At 41.7% G+C, this 19,163-nt stretch overlaps 1 protein-coding gene across 2 annotated transcripts in view; it reads right to left on the bottom strand.

Annotated features, from left to right (window-relative positions):
• The window catches only part of grik3 (glutamate ionotropic receptor kainate type subunit 3), a 105,248-nt gene extending 86,474 nt beyond the window's left edge, over nucleotides 1–18,774 (bottom strand). For both annotated transcript variants that reach the window (XM_077574855.1, XM_077574856.1), the window contains exon 1: nucleotides 18,271–18,774. In XM_077574855.1, the coding sequence (XP_077430981.1) occupies nucleotides 18,271–18,379 (109 nt within the window). In that variant the 5' untranslated portion in view covers nucleotides 18,380–18,774. The remainder of the gene's footprint in view (nucleotides 1–18,270) is intronic.
• Between the last annotated feature and the right edge of the window lie 389 nt (nucleotides 18,775–19,163).

Raw genomic sequence — 19,163 nt, 5'->3', positions numbered from 1 at the left:
TTATCACTTTTGGTTTCTTTATTTAACGACATTGAGGGGGGGGGGGGGGCTTACATGTGCTCGTTTGTGGTTTTACTTTGTTAGAAGTCAGTGTCAGACTATAATACATCTCGTTGCGGCCTCCACTGTAAAAAATGGCACGTCTCAAGGAATTACCCTCCCCCACACATGGGCTCTGTTGCTATACAAAACAGCAGCACCTACCAAGGTACATACGTAAACAGTCTTGCCTAATGAATAAATGTGTATTTTGTGTTTATAAACTCAATTTGGTCGTGAAATGTATTGTCGTAGCCCTCATTTCACCCCAGAAAACATACAGATAAATTATTCTTCATTGATGCCTAGTACCCTCTGCAGTTGAGTAAATAGTGTGATTTAGCTTAGCAAAAAGAGTAATTGTTGTAGACAATCTTAAATAGTAAAAGTAAGACTCCCCACCCCTCCAGATCGGGATTTTTGCTCTAAAATATTCTACATTTTTGCCAACATTTCCGCCCAAAATAATACAAATTCTTTTTCCAGCATTATGTCTTTCACCCAAAATAAGTAAATATTATTTAGCATTGAGAATAAAGTTGTCAGTCGAATTAAGACTACCCCAAATGGTGTTTACTGCGAAATACTTCTCACGGCCAGAATATGACTTTTTCCATTCGTTTCACCCCAAATCATTTTTGGGGTCAAAATACAACTCTCCAAAATTACATAAAAAATATGACTTTCACTAAAAACACATTTTTACACACCAAATATCACTTGTGCTCTCCAAAAATATGCTTTAACCCTTCAAAAATGTCGTTTTTTTTTTTTACTAGGCAACCGTTTGTTTTCGATAATTTTCAAAAGTAAACTTTTAGCCCCCCCAAATTTTCACAAAAAAGTGACCTCCCACCACCAAAAAGTAACCCTTTTTTCTTTGTACCCCAAAAACATGAAATTTTCATCCACAATTACATTAAAAAAAAAACTAAAAATAATCTAAATTTTCCCCACCAATATTGAGTCAGTAATAGAATCATCTAGATCTGAAATTGTTTTCAACTTTCTTAGAAAGTTTAATAACTTAAGACTCGCCACCAAAAATTACCTAATCCCTAAAAATATTACTTCTTCCCATAACATTTTCTGCCCAAAATTGGACGTATTAATCTCAATAGGACCCCCCCACCCCATGGCATATTCCCATAAAATATGATTTTCTCTCCCGAAAAGTACCTTTTCTATTTAGAAAAAAAAAAGTTTTTTTCCCTTCACAAGACTTTTTACTACCAAAATGCAGCTTTTCTCCCTCAAAATGTGACTTTCACCCGCACAAATGACTTCCACCATCCCTCCCTCATGAAAAACGTTTTTTTTTCTTTCCTATGTGGCCCTCATACTAATTATTTGCTAATCAAGAGCTACATCTATTTGGAAATGTCCATTATTGGACACTAAGAAATGCTGACCCTTCTAACATGCATGACTTGCCTAATTAGTAATTACCTCAGCCAAGACGGTGCATTTTATCTGCCAGCGGGAACACTTTTAATGAAACCCGTTGCCTTGACGCACTCATGTCATTTTTTTTTCTCTTGACCTCCCTCAAGTCTAATCCTAATAATGAACCTTAGTCCAAAATAAGAGACGCTGCAGTTTGCTCAGGCGGAGTAAAAAGCACTCGGCTGTCACAACATTCACGCTAAAATCATTAGTGGAGTCTGAACTTAAAAAAAACATGGCGTCGTGACATCTCGGGTGCCAATTAGAAGGCGAACGTCAGCTGCGGCGTACAAAGAAAAAAAGACACTGATGAGAGAAAGGGGTGACAAACATCAAATGGGAAACGTGACTCACCGAGATGTTTGCATCGCTTACACTAGCGTCATTATCTTACCAAGCACAAAGTGCCTTTTTTTCCCCTCCTTTCACAGACAAGCTTTCTTTTTTCGAAGGCCTCCACTTTGACAACACTTTACTTAACGTCTCTCCTGACTGAACTCATCCCACACAATGGCTTGACTTATGTAGATGATGGGCGGATTTTGTTTGCGACACTCCTCATGCGCGGTGTGAAATAAATAACCCAACACCCTTGCAGCGCACAGCCGACACTCAAATCTATTTCCCTTCAGGAGTGGCGGCGGAGAAGAAAAATAGGAGTTAGTTTGGTAAACAGGAATCGGAGCGATGAATAAAGCAAGTGTCCTGATGCACAAACACAACAAAAGCCACATCATACAGTAGATCATGTTTCAGTGCGGCAGACTGAAAGAAAACAACGCTTGAGAGTGATTTTATAGCTGGCTTGACAACAGCGACTACTTAGTGAGTTAAAAAGTACACGCGAGGAAGCCTGCGGCCAGCCGCAGCTGTCGTTGGATTTCCTAAGAAGTGGAGATAAAAGCACAAAAAAAAAAAACGGTGAATTTAATTGCACGAGAACAGGAAGTAAGTGACTACAAAACGCTAAGGTGCAGGCAGGCTGCATTTGAAGCAGCCGGCTGCTGCGAAATGGCTTCTAAGGAGCCCAAACTGCACGCGCTCGTCATTTTGGTCCTGCTTGGTTGAGTGAAGAGCATGCATGCTGTAGATGCTAGTTGTTAGCCTAGGATAGCAAGCTTGAGGATATGTGGTCATTTTAAAACCCAAAGTCTCACATTCTGACTGTTGAATTTTTCATCTCCATTTTGTAACAGCTGTTAACGTCTTTGGCGCTCCGCCGTAGGTTTTTACTAAACGTCATTTAACGTTTTTGGCAGTAAAAGAGCTAAACATCGTGACTCTGCCTGGAGGCCAATCTGTCCCTTGAAACCCTACTTTGAGGCCCTAACTTCTTTAAACCCCAAAGTCACACATTCTAACAGCTGAATTTTTTCAACTCAATTTCGTTACAGCTGTAAAAATAATAATAATAATAATTACCGCGCCAGGAGGCCAAACGCTCTCTTGCAACCCTACTTTGAAGCCCTGACGCCTTTAAAACCAAGTCACACATTCTGACAGCTGAAATTTCTGACTCAATTTTGTAACAGCTGTTAAAATCGTGACCCTACCTGGACGCTAATCTCTCCTTTGAAACCATACTTTGAAGGCCCTAGCTTCTTTAAAACCCAAGGTCACACATTCTAATGGCTGAATTTTTCCAACTCAATCTTGTAACAGTTGTAAAAAAAAAAAAAATTGTGATCTTGCCAGAAGGCCAAACTCTTTCTTGAAACCCTACTTTGAAGCTGTGAGGCCTTTAAAACCAAAGGTCACACATTCTGACAGCTGAAATTTCCAACTTAATTTTATAACAGCTGTTAAAAATCGTGACACTCCCTAAAGTGAATCTCTCTCTAAATTTTACACCCTGGCGTCTTTAAAACCCAAGTTCACACATTCTGACGGCTGAATTTATCAACTTAATTTTGTAACAGCTGTTAAAAATCGTGGCCCTGCATGGAGACCAATTTCTCTCTTGCAACCCTGATGCCTTTAAAACCAGAAGTCACACATTCTGACAATTGGATTTTTTAATTTAATCTTGTAACAGCTGTAAAAAAAAAAATTGTGATCTTGCCAGAAGGCCAAACTCTTTCTTGAAACCCTACTTTGAAGCTCTGAGGCCTTTAAAACCAATAGGTCACACATTCTGACAGCTGAAATTTCCAACTTAATTTCATAACAGCTGTTAAAAATCGTGACACTCCCTAAAGTGAATCTCTCTCTAAATTTTACACCCTGGCGTCTTTAAAACCCAAGGTCACACATTCTAATGGCTGAATTTTTCCAACTCAATCTTGTAACAGCTGTAAAAAAAATAAATAAATTGTGATCTTGCCAAAAGGCCAAACTCTTTGTTGAAACCCTACTTTGAAGCTCTGAGGCCTTTAAAACCAAAGGTCACACATTCTGACAGCTGAAATTTCCAACTTAATTTTATAACAGCAGTTAAAAATCGTGACACTCCCTAAAGTGAATCTCTCTAAATTTTACACCCAGGCGTCTTTAAAACCCAAGGTCACACATTCTGACGGCTGAATTTATCAACTTAATTTTGTAACAGCTGTTAAAAATCGTGGCCCTGCATGGAGACCAATTTCTCTCTTGCAACCCTGATGCCTTTAAAACCAGAAGTCACACATTCTGACAATTGGATTTTTTAATTTAATCTTGTAACAGCTGTAAAAAAAAAATTGTGATCTTGCCAGAAGGCCAAACTCTTTCTTGAAACCCTACTTTGAAGCTCTGAGGCCTTTAAAACCAAAGGTCACACATTCTGACAGCTGAAATTTCCAACTTAATTTTATAACAGCTGTTAAAAATCGTGACACTCCCTAAAGTGAATCTCTCTCTAAATTTTACACCCTGGCGTCTTTAAAACCCAAGGTCACACATTCTAATGGCTGAATTTTTCCAACTCAATCTTGTAACAGCTGTAAAAAAAAAAAAAATTGTGATCTTGCCAAAAGGCCAAACTCTTTCTTGAAACCCTACTTTGAAGCTCTGAGGCCTTTAAAACCAAAGGTCACACATTCTGACAGCTGAAATTTCCAACTTAATTTTATAACAGCAGTTAAAAATCGTGACACTCCCTAAAGTGAATCTCTCTAAATTTTACACCCAGGCGTCTTTAAAACCCAAGGTCACACATTCTGACGGCTGAATTTATCAACTTAATTTTGTAACAGCTGTTAAAAATCGTGGCCCTGCATGGAGACCAATTTCTCTCTTGCAACCCCGATGCCTTTAAAACCAGAAGTCACACATTCTGACAATTGGATTTTTTTATTTAATTTTGTAACAGCTGTTAAAAAAAAAATAATAATTGACCCTGCCTGTAGTCAATTTATTACTATCTCGTGGACTTACTTTGATTTCCATATTGCATCAAACCGAGATGAGTATTCTGACAGAGGCACAGTGAAATGCACCGACTTTCAAAGTAAAACTTTGCCCTGTGTTTGGGCACCTTCTAATAAACGACAAACAAATTTAGCAAAAGTGAGCACAGCTGTCTATATTCAGACGTGATGGCACGCCGGACACTCAGGTACAACGTGAGGTGCAATTATGCAGCACCCTGCAATCACTGGAGTCCCCATCCCAAACCCCTGCAGCCTGAATAGCGGTCTGATGAGTGTGAGTCACTCCGACGCATCGGTGTCGTACGGCTAATCAAGCACTCGAGCCCTTCATCACCTTGCAGGAGTACGAAGGCAATCACCGACCTATTTCCATGTGCCATTTAGCCCCACCGGCACCCACCTTGCACTCTCAAATCAAGTTGCATAGATGTTCGGGGAAGGACCGCTGGGCTGCAGCCAGTTTGCCGCTGGGTGCAATCAAATGTGGTGACAAAATGTGCATGGAGCGATGCAGAGGAGCTTGAAAGGTGTCGCAATAAGCCGCCGCCGGCAGCCGCCAGATCTCACAAGGTTCGGCTTGTAAATTAAGACGGATGTCTTGTAATTCGGCTTTGTCGGGAAGACAGAAGGGCCGCCGTCTCGGAAAGGTCAGGCAGACAATGGAGTGCTCAGCGCAGTAAGTGAGAACGTCGGGAGGAGGAATAAAACCCGAGCCTCTTGAAAGACTCGGAAGTCAAATGAGACGACTAGAAAGGACGATATTGGGAATCAACGTGCCCATGAAAGTCGCAATTTGTCAGATGTTTGCCTAAAAATAGCTTGAAATGAATCAGCCAGTTACTGAGAAAAACATTCATCGTCGAATGTTAGTTCTGAAGTCTTTTCAGTTTCAGTGTTGAGTATTTTTTGAGGCGATACACGGTGTAAAAAGTTTTGAGAACCGCTGCTTTGGATAATCTTTCTCCATGGCCGCCGCCCCCTCACGCAACACGACTGTGGTGACTGGAGAGTCGGCCCCTCACTAATGGGCTCTACTTGTAAAACCACACACACGCGCCAGCATCATCTCATCATGTTCTCTCCGACGAGGAATATAAAGCAACGAAAAAGTCTCTGATGTAGCCGAGCTTGAGCTCGGGCCCTCTCAGCAAGTACTGATTGTCGTCCCCCCCCTGGCCAGCTCTATAAGAGCCCTGATGGAGAACAGAAGCGTCTTTCTTTTAATGTGTTTTCTTTCTTTATGTCTGATTTTCAATGCTAGTAGCAGACATAGTTGCACATGCTACTAAAAGGAATGGAGGGACCTTGTGTGAACCAAATGCTGCAGCAGGAAGTCATTTGACTCGCTCTTTCATGTTTTGCATGCTTTTGTTATTCAGGGGAATTTGCTATAAGAAATGAACGGAGTAATGTACTTTTTAAAAAAAAAGGTCTTTTTTTTTTTTGAGAGCTCAGTATTGTTCATTGGGTAATTTTACCGATTTGACATATCATCATTGCGCTCCTTTTTTTTTTTACATTTTATTTTATTTATTTATTTTTATTTTCTTTTTTATTCGTATGTGGGTGATTATGTGTGTGCGTGCGTGCGTGCGAGTGAGTGTGTATTCATTAGTTCACCTAAAACCTATTGAGAAAAAAAATCTCATACCGTTCACCTAAACCGAACACTTCCAGCCAGAGTCGAGAGGCCGTCAGGAAACCCGAGGAAGGACTAAAGAAAAGAAAGGAAAAAAGGTCTTCTAACGAAACCATCAACTCATTTCAATGATAAAATATAGCCACATATAATGTGTCTGCAGTTATTATAATATATTTTCCTGTCGAATAATCATAAAAATTGTGTAGATATGGTGACTTTTTGACCGATTCTGTTCATAACTTTTATGGACAGAATTTCTAGGCGTTGAGGGGGTCCGGTTTTGGTGCATCTCTGCATTTTGCAGATGATGTGGTGCTGTTGGCTTTTTCAAGCCATGATCTTCAACTCTCCTTGGAGCGGTTCACAGCCGAGTGTGAAGCGGTTGGGAATGAAAATCGGCGCCTCCAAATCCGAGACCATGGTCCTCGTGCGGGCAGGTTGGAGCGGGAGATCGACAGGCGGATCGGTGCAGCGTCTGCAGTGATGCGGACGTTGTATCGGTCCATTGTGGCGAAGAAGGAGCTCATTCGAAAGGCAAAGCTCTCGATTTACGAGTCAATCTACGTTCCTACCCTCACCTATGAACGAAGAACAAGATCCCGGATACAAGCGGCCGAAATGAGTTTCCTCCGCAGTGTGTCCGGGCTCTCCCTTAGAAGTTCGGTCATCCGGGAGGGACTCAGTGTCGAGCCGCTACTCCTCTGCGTTGAGAGGAACCAGTTGAGGTGGCTCGGGCATCTGGTTCGGATGCCTCCTGGACGCCTCTCTGAAGAGGTGTTCCGGGCATGTCCCACCGGCAGGAGGCCCCGGGGACGACCCAGGACTTGCTGGAGAGACTACGTCTCTCAGCTGGCCTGGGAACGCCTTGGGATCCCGTCGGAGGAGCTGGTTGAAGTGGCTGGGGAAAAGGGAAGTCTGGGCTTCCCTGCTAAAGCTGCTGTCCCCACGACCCGACCCTGGATACCCCATGGATGGATGGATGGTGATTTTTTGGGAGGCTCCAAAAATAGTATTAAAAAAATTAAATATGACAAAAATATTCAAATTAATAATGGACGTATATTGAATATAATAATAATAATAATATGCCAAAAAGATGCCCCTACAGAATTCGCTGGACATTAACTTGATTTTTGTGTTTTATTTGAACAATCTTCGTGATTTTATTGAAACCATTTTCTTGACAAATTATTCAAACACAGATGAAGATGTCACAACTTTTAGCTTTAAAAGAGTAATTAAAAAAATGTTAATACTTTTCACTTTTCACTGACAAATATTAGTATCGACGGAATAAACAAAACAAAATAAAGTAAAAGAACATAAAAGAACAATAAAATGAAAAAAAGATGTAAACTGGAGAGAAAAAAAAAGGATTTTGCACCAAAAAAATTGTATAATAATTGTATAAAATATAATAATTGCGTCATCAGCATTTGTGAATTCCTGTATCCACTCGACAAAAAAAAAAAAGGAAAAACCAAACAGTTTTATAATTATTATGGCAAAATAGCCATTAAGTTGACCATGCTAAAAAAATAAATAAATACCGCTCATTCATTGCAAACAGCAGATGTCTTAAATTTCTCACTGGCAGTCAATGGAAGACGATAGTTAAGATGGTGACGTCTATGTCCGCTACAGCTGCTTTGGCTCACAATCATTTCACCAGACTAGGAATAAACAGCATCAACAGCATTCGCCACGTGAACCTACGAAGCAGTGGACTTTCCGAGCAGCACGTTTACAAGAGGCAATCATTTATTTTCACAGCTGCCACGAATAATTTTCAAAAATTTGCTGTTCAAGGTCGGAATTGGTCCCGAATAGCTCGGGTCCGCTGGACACCAATTTTCTAGGCAAGGACATTTTGGAACCCAGTGCTTTATTCTTGTTTGTTGTTTCTCAACACAGTACTTCCTCTTTATAGGAGAAAAAGCGCCCAGGCACATTTGATGGAATGAACCCCCGTGGCTTACGCGGTCAGCATGTTGGGAGGCTGTGCGGGACATAAACGGAGGATTAACTCACCAGCGTCTTTACGCATTGCACCAATCAACAAGCCAGTTGTGGGGCAAACTGCACATTTCAAGAAAAATATGGCAATTTTTTTTTTTTGGGGGTACAAACGGGAGGAATTTCAGCATGTAGCGTTTAAATGAACATACATACTGAAAGCATCTGGAATCATCAGCAGCACTAAATGATATGTAACATTTTGAAGAGCATTGATTGCCACGGCGCCCGAGTTTGACATGTACATTGTTTGCATTAGCGACGAGCATTACGGGCCCTCTTAACATACCGCAGATGTCTCATTAAATTTGCATTCATTTACTCCGGCATTGCTTCAATTGATGCTTTTCATCACAGTAGATAATACTCGCTGATTGCAGACTATGGGCCGCATGCAAATTCTTCGGCGCACTCTTAATGAAAAGCAATTAGCGAGATTGACGCTTGTTCCGCGGGAAAAGTGAGCCAGTTTTGCTTTAATGGATGAGCAGCAGTCACAGGGAGGTTAAGGGCTCCATAATGGCCCAGTCAAAAGTCAAAGCGCAATTCTTTTTTTCTGCTGCACCTGGATAACTTTCACTTGCAATAGCAAACATTTCAAACATTCGTATTAGAGCTGAGAAATGATCACTTGAAACCCTAATTTGAAGCCAGGTTAGAACATTTACCTTCTCTTGAAACCCTAATTTAAACATTTTCACCCATAACTAAGGCTTGAAACTCTAAATTGAAACCTTCACCCTATCTTGAAACCCTAAATCAGGTTTGAAACCGCTAAAACCCTAACCCAGGCAATCTGAAAGTGTAACCATGGCCATCACCCTAATTTCAAATGCTAACCCTAAATTAAGACCCTAATTTAAAACCCAAACCCTTAATTGAAAGCCTAGCCTTGCCCCAAAACCCTGACCTGAAACGCTAACCCTGGTTTGAAATATGAAATTGAAATGCTGACCCAAGCCTGAAAACATCCCAATGTGCTGGGTACACCTTAAAAACATTTGGGTCAAAAATAACCCAAGTTTGGTCAAATCCAGTTGTTTATGTGGGTTGAATAACCCCACAAAACAATTAAAAAATAAAAATAAAAATTGGATCAAAAAGAGACAGACACAAGTTTTGGGTTATTTATGTAACCCAAAGTTTGGGTCAAATTAATTTTTGACTAAACTGGGTCAAAAAGTGACTGGCCTATTAATTCGACCCAAACAACCCAAATTGGTCTGTCCCTTTTTCACCCAAATGGGGTTATTTTTGACCCAAGTGTTTGTGCAAATAACCCAGCATTGGCTCACTATTGGGTTATTTGCACACTTTACAAACATTTGGGTAAAACATAACCCCTTTGGGTAAAAAACGGACAGACACAAGTTTTTGGGTTATTTATGTAACCCAAAAATTGGGGTCAAATTAATAACCCATGAAACAACCCAAAAAGTTGGGTCAACCGAATAACCCACTAAGCAACCCAACTTTTTCGGTTAAAATGAATAACACTCTATAGTATTAGTTATGTATAAAAAAAAAACTTTAAAAAAAACTTAACTGGGTCAAAAAGTGGCCTATTAATTTGACCCCAAAAAACAATTTGATCTGTCCCTTTTTGACCCAAATAGGGTTATTTTTTGTGAGTGTGCAAATGCTCCAGCATTGGCTCACTATTGGGGGTTGAAATTTCTAACCCAACATTGGGTCCAATAGGGACTTAGCCAATGCTTGGTTAGTAATTTCAACCCAATTTGGGTTACTTTTGACCCAGCAGTTTTAAGAGTGCATGCAGTCATTCGGGAACATTCTGTATTTTCTCTGGGCAGCCTTCTAAAACCTCCGCAAAGGCAGGCCAGAGCAGAAATTGTGAATAAGTGGACGCTTCTGGCTCTAAATTGACATTGACTTCTCACCTCCGGGGCGATCCATCAGCCGAGAGACCGGAGGCACTTCCTGCACCCGTGGGTGTATTTGTTGCCAAGAAAGCAGAGGGTGATCGTGGAGGAAAGGATCTCGCTTGCCCTCTGTGACGTTTGTGGTTTTGGAGTGTTTTTTGGCCTGAAGAGGCTTGTCTTATCCGCTACTTTTCTTTGTCTCTCGCAGGGGGAGGGGGGGGATAGAGGGCGAGTCTTCTCTAGCCGACTCTCTCACAGTTGATTAGTAACTCCCGCTCTGGTCCGGCCCTCCGGGGATTCGATGCCAGCTCCCCTTACACATCCCCCTTTTCATGCACGCACACACAGACACCCCCCCCCACCCCCACTTAGCTCCCAAACATACACTCCTGCACACAGGCGGCTCCCCGCAGACATGCGATTTTAAAGGATTCACACAAGCTGACATTTGCGCCGCACCTCCGACAATGAAGGCTTGATTAAAAGGGCGGAATGGAAACAGAGGCAGCCTTTGTTCTTTTGTCCTCAGCCCGGAGTTAAATAGGACTTAGGAGGCGATACCTCCACTGTCAAATTGCGAGCGCCTCGCGCCGAGACATCGGAGGTTACGCTCAACATCTGGGAATAGATAAGGATGCTGCGAACGCGGAGGCGGGAGGGATCAGAGTCCGGGCAGCTGCTGCTGCTGCTGCTGCTGCTGCTGCTGTTGCCGGTGAATTTGGGAGTGTTTGAAGGGCGCGTGGAAGTGAAGCCGGGTTTTATCTGGGCTCGGAGGCAGCGCACAAAAGGCGGCGGCGGCAGTGCTACGCGACGTGGCGGGTTTTCAAATAGGGATCAAAAGGTTTGAGCTAATTAACAGGCTAAATACGAGTTGCTAGTCTTGGAAAGTAAAAATAGTTGCTCTTATATGCTGTTGAGTTTTCATGCATATGTAGAGTATGTCGAAAAACATTCTCAAAATCGGAATAAGAGAATAGCTTTATTGTCGGTGTGAAAACAAAATGGAACAGACACAACCCGTCCAAGAGACATTGAAAAACAATGACCAACAGGGGGATTAACCCTGGAGAAACCAAGAACCCTTTTTTTCTTTGGAAAATTATGAATTATACATTAAATAACTGTTCACTGAACACCAAAATATATGTTTTTTTTTTCAATTTTAACCCTTTTTTTTTTAACTAGCTCAGAGTTGCTAAATTATCAAAATATATATATAAAACATACTCCTAGGCATTCTGCAACATGATATGAAATAGATTAACAAAAAAAAACACAATTTTACCATCTGATGGTTTGCTGAGAAGATGGTTTTGTTTGGATTGATTTCCAGCTCAACAAAACAGCATGTTGCCAGCCATCTTGTCACCACCACTCTGGCTCATGTAAGTGCAATATTCATCCACTAGATGGCCCCATGCATGGGTCAAAAGTGGCACTCTGGACTTTGGAAGTTAAATTTGTAAAAAAAAAAAAAAAATTTGGTATTTGTTATTTGAGTAGCAGAATTTATAGGGGCCAAATTTGACCCCGTGGGTTCTCCAGGGTTAAGAATCTTTTACAGTTCCCCGCCAACCTCAGACTAATTCCTGTAATATAGATTTTTTTTTTGACTCAGCAAACAGGAATACATACAGTAGGGACTGACTCAATAGTGTCTCTGTTGGTTGAAGCCAAGTACTGCACTCCATTTTACCTAAATTGCTAAGCAATCATTTTCATCCAATCAACAATCATCATGTGTATCCTTAGCAACCATAACCCGGCGTAGCATTCTTGTCTAATTGCGTTTCTATATGTGTGTTTGAATTAGTCTGCGAGGAGGCTGACATGCTGGAGTCAAAGCGACAAGGGCACGACTTGAAATTAGATGTATTGAATTGGATTCGAGAAATAATTGCCGGGGAAAATAGCCGACGTTGACGGGCCTACAACGGCTATGCCAATGGCTGTTGTTGTTTTTCTTCCAATATACTGGATATGCATAAAATATGTATTCATTACATGTGTTAGCGAGGGGAGCCGCACACACCTCTGAGTGGGCGTAGTTAAGCAGAGATTGTTCCACCATACCATTGCTATGAGCTACTAGATGTTATTAAGAGATGTGGACCAAATCCACTAACAAACAAACAACAACCATAAACACAAAATCTAATAAACACAACCATTAGCTACCGTTATTGGAATTTCACATTCACAGTTGACATGTTCCATGTCCCCAGAGCTCGCTACTCCTCCACGTTGAGAGGAACCAGTTGAGGTGGCTCGGGCATCTGGTTCGGATGCCTCCTGGTCGCCTTCCCGGGGAGGTGTTCCGGGCATGTCCTACCGGCGGGAGGCCCCGGGGACGACCCAGGACACGCCGGAGAGACTACGTCTCTCGGCTGTCCTGGGAACGCCTTGGGATCCCGTCGGAGGAGCTGGCTGAAGTGGCTGGGGAGAGGGAAGTCTGGGCTTCCCTGCTAAAGCTGCTGCCCCCGCGACCCGACCCCGGATAAGCGGAATTGAAGACGGAACGGAAAAAAAGTTTACATGTTCAAAACGGGAGTAGGAAGAAGTTGAAAACTTATCTAGTCCTACCCCTTAATTTTGACTTATTTTATTATTGATACAATAATAGGTTCATATATTTCAATGAAAAAAAAATGTATGAACCTGTTTGCGTATACAACTGCACTTTGACACGTACGTACATTTGCCAGTAATTTTCATTACACTCATACTGATACATCGAAATAATTGACAATGCTGTTTTGCAAGTTCATGTCTGATTGAAAGAATTTTCTTGAACTCTGCTTTTAAACTTTTTTTTTTTTTTAACTCAGCCACGGTGGCTTGCATCTTTTCAGATCAGTACCAAAATTATTCCACCAACTAGACAATGTGTAATTTCTGAAGAAATTGCGTGTGAAGGCTGTGAGGGTTGAATGAAAAACAATAATTATCTGGAATGATATTGAATGATGTGACGTATAATAAATGACATGGAATGATATACAATGAGCTGGAAATAGCTGAATAGCTGCACGTTGAAGTCGAAACGGTTTGAATCAATCAAGAAATCAAGTCAAGTCGTCGGGAGATAAACGCTGAACAGTTGAAAATTGGAACGGTAGTTCAAAAAAAAAGGGGTAAGGTGTTAAGAAGGTTTGAAGAATCAAGTAGGGTGCGGACTAATAATCATCCCTTAAGTGAAATGAATGAGTTAAATTATTTAAATAGCACTTTTGAAATTATGTAAATGTGTAATGTTGAACCTGCCATTAAGAATGAATGGAGAAAATTAGGTTACAACGTCAAGAATTGTGGGTAAGGCGTGGATATTTGGAATAAGAAAAATGGAAGCAGGAATGGCGTAAATATCGGATGAATGATGTGGAAGTCGATAGATGCCAAAAAATGATATAATGAATAACACCTCTTGCAGAAACACACCTTTGCTTAATATTTGTTCTTGTTTTGATTTTTTTATGTCATCATTTTTTTTTATGTCATAAGGACCCTCTCGAATTTCAAACAGCTTCTGAGTACTGTAACAGTAGATTGTTGTATGCTTTGTACATTATTTGTGCTATTTTAAACTCAACTAAGTCCTAAAATGTCATTGTATTTAATTCAATAAGTAGCGAATGTGTTGGTTCTGCTATTTTAATCGATTCATAATTCTTATGGCTCTTTTATGGAGTTTTAAAACCGGGTCAGTGTTTGTTTTATATGCGTTTCCACAGATTTCCACACAATAGGATGTCCCAATGTATTATGCTAATATTTAGCCCATATACGAATTCATGATGTTATTTTCTCTTCTCAACACTGATATATGGCAATATAACACCTCAGCTTTTCATCACAACACTTGGGATGAAAAAAAAAAAAAACTTCAAGTAGTACAGTTACAAACCAGCGTGGTGTGTATTTCACAAGGCATATGCTTGCAGCAGCCGTTTCACACGCCACTTTGCGCTACGATATGAAAACACCATCTGGCGCGCGAGCTAGCGGCTAGGCTACGCTAGCCGGGGGCCGGATAAGGCCCCGCTGTGTCCCCGGGATTATTTTAGTGGTGGGTTAGATCTTCTCTATTAGCCCCCAGTGACTCGGATTATTGGGTAATCATCATTATGTGTTAGTGAGCGAGCCGCTAAGCACCTGCGCTTTCACTCGAGTCTCGTTTAGCTTAAGTGATCGCAAACTTGGGCATCGTGGCTCGGATTAATTTAAGAGAAAAAAAAAAACGGAATCTAGTGCTTCTTCTGATATACAAAGTCTTATTTTCCACTGGAGAACAGATGATTACAGGAGACGCAAAGCCAACGTATTCATAACCAATCTGTCGTTTCTTCAGGTAATGAATAGACGGGAAATGGAATTGGATTGGCACGCGAGTACCCCGGCGAGACCGCTCGTTTGTTTTAAGGAGCATCGTGGGCGAGGAGTTATGGCTTTCGCTGCGTTCCTAAAAAGCCGGGAGGGTAGCTACGATCTTCTCGTGTTTGTTGGAGTGGATGAGAGGAGTGCGTTAGCCTTAATGAACCAACTGTGGTGTAGCAAAGAGCTATGATTCTATTGCGAAATTAACCTGTGGGATTATAAAAGTGTAGATTCAGATTCAGATTTTTTTTCTATATGGAACATACGGAGTTTTAACTGCCTCACGTTCTAGCCACACGCCGACTCTGTAAACAAATACAATGCGGCGTTGCGTCTAGCTAGCAGAAGTCGTGCCCCACAATTTGCTGTTGGCAGGACAACAATTTTGGATTTGAAGTGACGCCGATAATTGAGATTTGGAGCCGATATTCATTTTCACTAAGATTGAAAATATTGGCATCAAAATTTGAAAAAATACAAACTCCAGCTCTTAGTTTTTTTGTTTTTAAAGCGTAGGTTTATTGAACAACTTTAAGGGTTTGTAAAATATTGGAGTGTTAAAAAACAACACCTTAGTCAATAGATATCTTTGTTTTAAAAATCTTAACAAAAAGTTCTGGGATAAGAATTAATTTTTTACTTATCTTAGTTTTAATTTCAAACAAAAACAGAAGGTGCAGAAAGTTCCCAGGCTCAGCAGCATCTCTGAAAATTAAAAAATATATATATTATTATTTATTTGAAATTAGTTCCCTTGAAGTTAACACTTTTTTTTTTTAATGGATCTATTATCGGCTATATGATTCTTCAAAATGGCCGATGCCAATATTCGGCAAAATGCTGAATATCGGCATCGATAATCGGCCCGGCTGATAATCGGTCGATCCCTAATTATTATCGCAACTAGATTACTTTTCAAAATCCTACTCAGAAGTCAAGATACCAATGTCACTATATAGAATGAATGAATGAATGAGTTACTGAAATACTTTTTGGAGTCATTATTGCTCTTAAAGGGGAAGTCAACCAAATTTTTTTATTTTATTTTTTTTACAATAATATGTTCAATGCAGCCCCACTAGTCTAAATATGGTGTTCCGGGAAAATTTTGCATTAGTGTAATAAGAGTTAAAATCCAGCCGTTTTTATCCATCTCAGGCGGCGGCCATTTTGCCACTTGCTGTCGACTGAAGTTAACATCAATGTTACTCAGGTCTCAGGTAACAACCAATCACAGTGCAGCTTTAGAAAACAGGTGCGCTCCGATTGGTCATTGCCTGAGCCCTGAGCAACAATGATGTCATCTTCAGTCGACAGCAAGTGGCAAAATGGCCGCCCCCCTCAGATGGGCAAAAACGGCTGGATTTTGCTTCACAACTCATATTCCACTTATGTAATATTAATCAGAATGTCATGTTCTTCATATATTATATGTCATATTGTGCTGGAGTTTGTATATATATATATATATATATATATATATATATATAATAAATATATCAAACAAATATAGACAAAATTATTAAATGCAGTTAAAAAGTGATTAGAATAATGACAATGTAAAGATTGTAAATTGTAATTAAGCATGTCAACCTGCAATGATAAACACACACATTAGCAAAGCGCTGTGTCGCGGCCGCGCATAACCGATGAAAAATGCTGCCGGGCCAGGAGGTTCCCGAGACGAGACGAGGAAATGAAGTGAACTCTGCATTGAACAAGCGACACTGATGAAGTGCTTTACAGTACGACGCTGATAAAGCAAATTGATCCTTCAATAAATCCCCCAGCCTGAGTGACAAGCCGGGCCAGACAACAAAGTGATGAACGGCTTTCATCAATAGAGATAAAAATCGGCCATGGCGCCGCCATTAGCGGCGTTGGGCGAACAAGGTGCAAATTAATGGAAATGATCCGCCTACTACTTTAATAGGCCGCATATTATGGGCCATTTTCCCCCTGCAAACAACTGTGTGGGAGGGGGAAGGGGGGGGTGGGGGGGCAAAAGAAAAACAAATAAAAAGCGCAGCATGCAAAGGGGACGGAACAGAAAAAACAGGCTTTTCCAGCATCCTCTCCGGAATGAGACCAAGCCGCCATCTGGCCTCGACTTAGATCAATGTACTGTAAAAAAGCCACCGAATCAATGGCGACATCTCCACCTTGGATGCCCACCATTACCCAGATGGCACTTTGGTGGGGGTGGGGTGGGGAAGGGGGGGGTCAACCACCATGGCAGCAATATTTGATAGTTGAAAAGAGCGCCCTCTGCTGTTTCATTGTAGTGACGTGGTGGAACTTTAATTGTAATTGATTTAACGTATCAATGCAGTTTCTATTATTGTGGTGCGTTCACGTGCGGTAACCAAAATAGTGGAATCAATGAATCGATTTTCTGTACCGCAGGTCAAATACATTATTATCACTTTTGCGGAATCTTGACAGGAATTTACCTGTCCTGGTTGCCAAACTGCAATCATCAATCCATTTTTTTTTTTTTTTTTTTACGCCCAAATCTGACATTGAGCACATTCCGCAACCTTCTCACACACACACCGACTACACGGATGCAATGATGGCAGTCTATAAAAAGCAATCGTGCGACTGTGACACTTCAAGGTACAATTGTCTCAGCACCTTGACATTGTTCTTTTGTTTTTTTTCCCCCCCAAAATACAACTCATCTGTCAAGTTTTTTTTTTTTTGTTTTTTTTTAAGGGATGCCGAGAAGCGGCAATGTCAGAGAAGTCGAGGCTCACTGCGGAGATGGGCAGTCAATCATCGTCGATTTGTTTGTGCTGCGTGACAGCGACATCATGCTCACTGTGTACTCTGATTTTTTTTTTTGAGTGGGGGGGGGACAAATACCATAAGGTATACATATATACATATGGAGTGAAGTCTGGCCTGTTAGAACTCAACTTTTAATAGAGATTTTGTAAAAACCCAAATCACACACTAGCCTACTTTTACATTATAAATATAGATGTTTTTTTGTTTTTTTTCATATGGGATACGATTTGTGATATTTCACCCTTAAAAAATATTTATGCAGGATGCTGATGCACAATGTGACATCTGGAACACAATTGCAAACAAAACAGACATTGTGCTGCTTCCACTCACGCAGTTTGTCACTTGTCCAAAAAATGCTTCCTGGTCAACAAACATCTACCACGATTTTTTTTTTTTTTTTTTTTTCCCTGAAGGGACCCAGAAAACAACACGTATCGATCCCTGCTGTCACAGCAATGGTCACATTGTGTGTCGCTGGTTGAGTGATGGCAGGGACGCGCAAAGCTGACTCGCTTGGAGGTTTGGAGTTGGCCAGCTGTGCGCGGATTTTAATTTCTACACACCTCAACTCTTGTGATGGGGGGGGGGGGGGGGTCCTCGCGCATTGGAGGTCACATTGCGGCACTTAAGTGATGCAATGACTTCCTGTTGCTTTCGAACCAACGTCCAGCAACGTGTCATGACACGCGCGGATAATTGAATAATAAATAAAAGCCCAACTGACCTATTCGGATGACGTGAGGCATCCCGCACGAGTATCGAATCCACATGAGACCCGCAAGCAGCCACGTCCAGTATTCCAAAGTAGTCCCAAAGCGCCAAGTGTGCCGCATGCTTGTAAAGTCACCCGATCCACCTTTTTTCCTTTTTTCAAGTGTGGCAAAAAAGAGCACTTAGGAAATGCGCATCGCGACCAAAGTCTCCTCTCATACTCGCTGTTGCAGCATCTTGTCCGAAACGTGCTTCGATTAGGTTCGAATCAGGGAGAGGGAAGGGAGGGGTGGGGGTGGGGGTAAAAAAAAAAAAAGCCCCACTCGACTCCACGGCGTCTGCGTCCACTCCAATTGTCAACTGCTCGCTTTTGCGCACACTCTCGCGCCCCTTGCGGGAACTTAACCACGCGCGCGCGCGCGCCAAAAAAAAAAAGCAGCGTACAGGGACGAGCGAAAGTGATCCAGCCGGGTCCGGAGCTCCTCAAGGTCTAAACTGGTGTTCCGCGACGCGCAGGTGGACGAGGACACGCAGGGAGGGGGGGGGGGGGGGGGGGGCAAAAAAGCGCCTCCTCCTCGGTTCGGTTTGCGCGCGCACGGAGCGTCAATGCGCGGCCGTGAGGCTGCAGGTGGTCCGGCGAACGTGCACACGCGTGCGTGATGATTGCGCGTGCCAAGGACGAGTGGCGCAGATGGAGAGAAAGAGAGAGAGAGAGAGAGAGAGAGAGACGTGGGGAAGTCCACTCAGCCGTGGGTGCGCGTCATGGTCGCGTAAAGTGGGGAGTGAGGGAGGAAAGCCGGTACTGTTTGCTGCTTGTTGTTGATAAAGTTAATGTTCTTTTTTTTATTTTTTAAAAAAAAACAATTTTGATTAATTTCGCTCCACTTTGCCCCCCATTGATAGGAA

This window comes from Vanacampus margaritifer, chromosome 9, assembly GCF_051991255.1.
Source record: "Vanacampus margaritifer isolate UIUO_Vmar chromosome 9, RoL_Vmar_1.0, whole genome shotgun sequence".
In the NCBI taxonomy this organism is placed as follows: Eukaryota; Metazoa; Chordata; class Actinopteri; order Syngnathiformes; family Syngnathidae; genus Vanacampus; species Vanacampus margaritifer.
The sequence above is the reverse complement of the archived record's forward strand: the minus strand, read 5'-3'. Positions and strand labels throughout refer to the sequence as shown.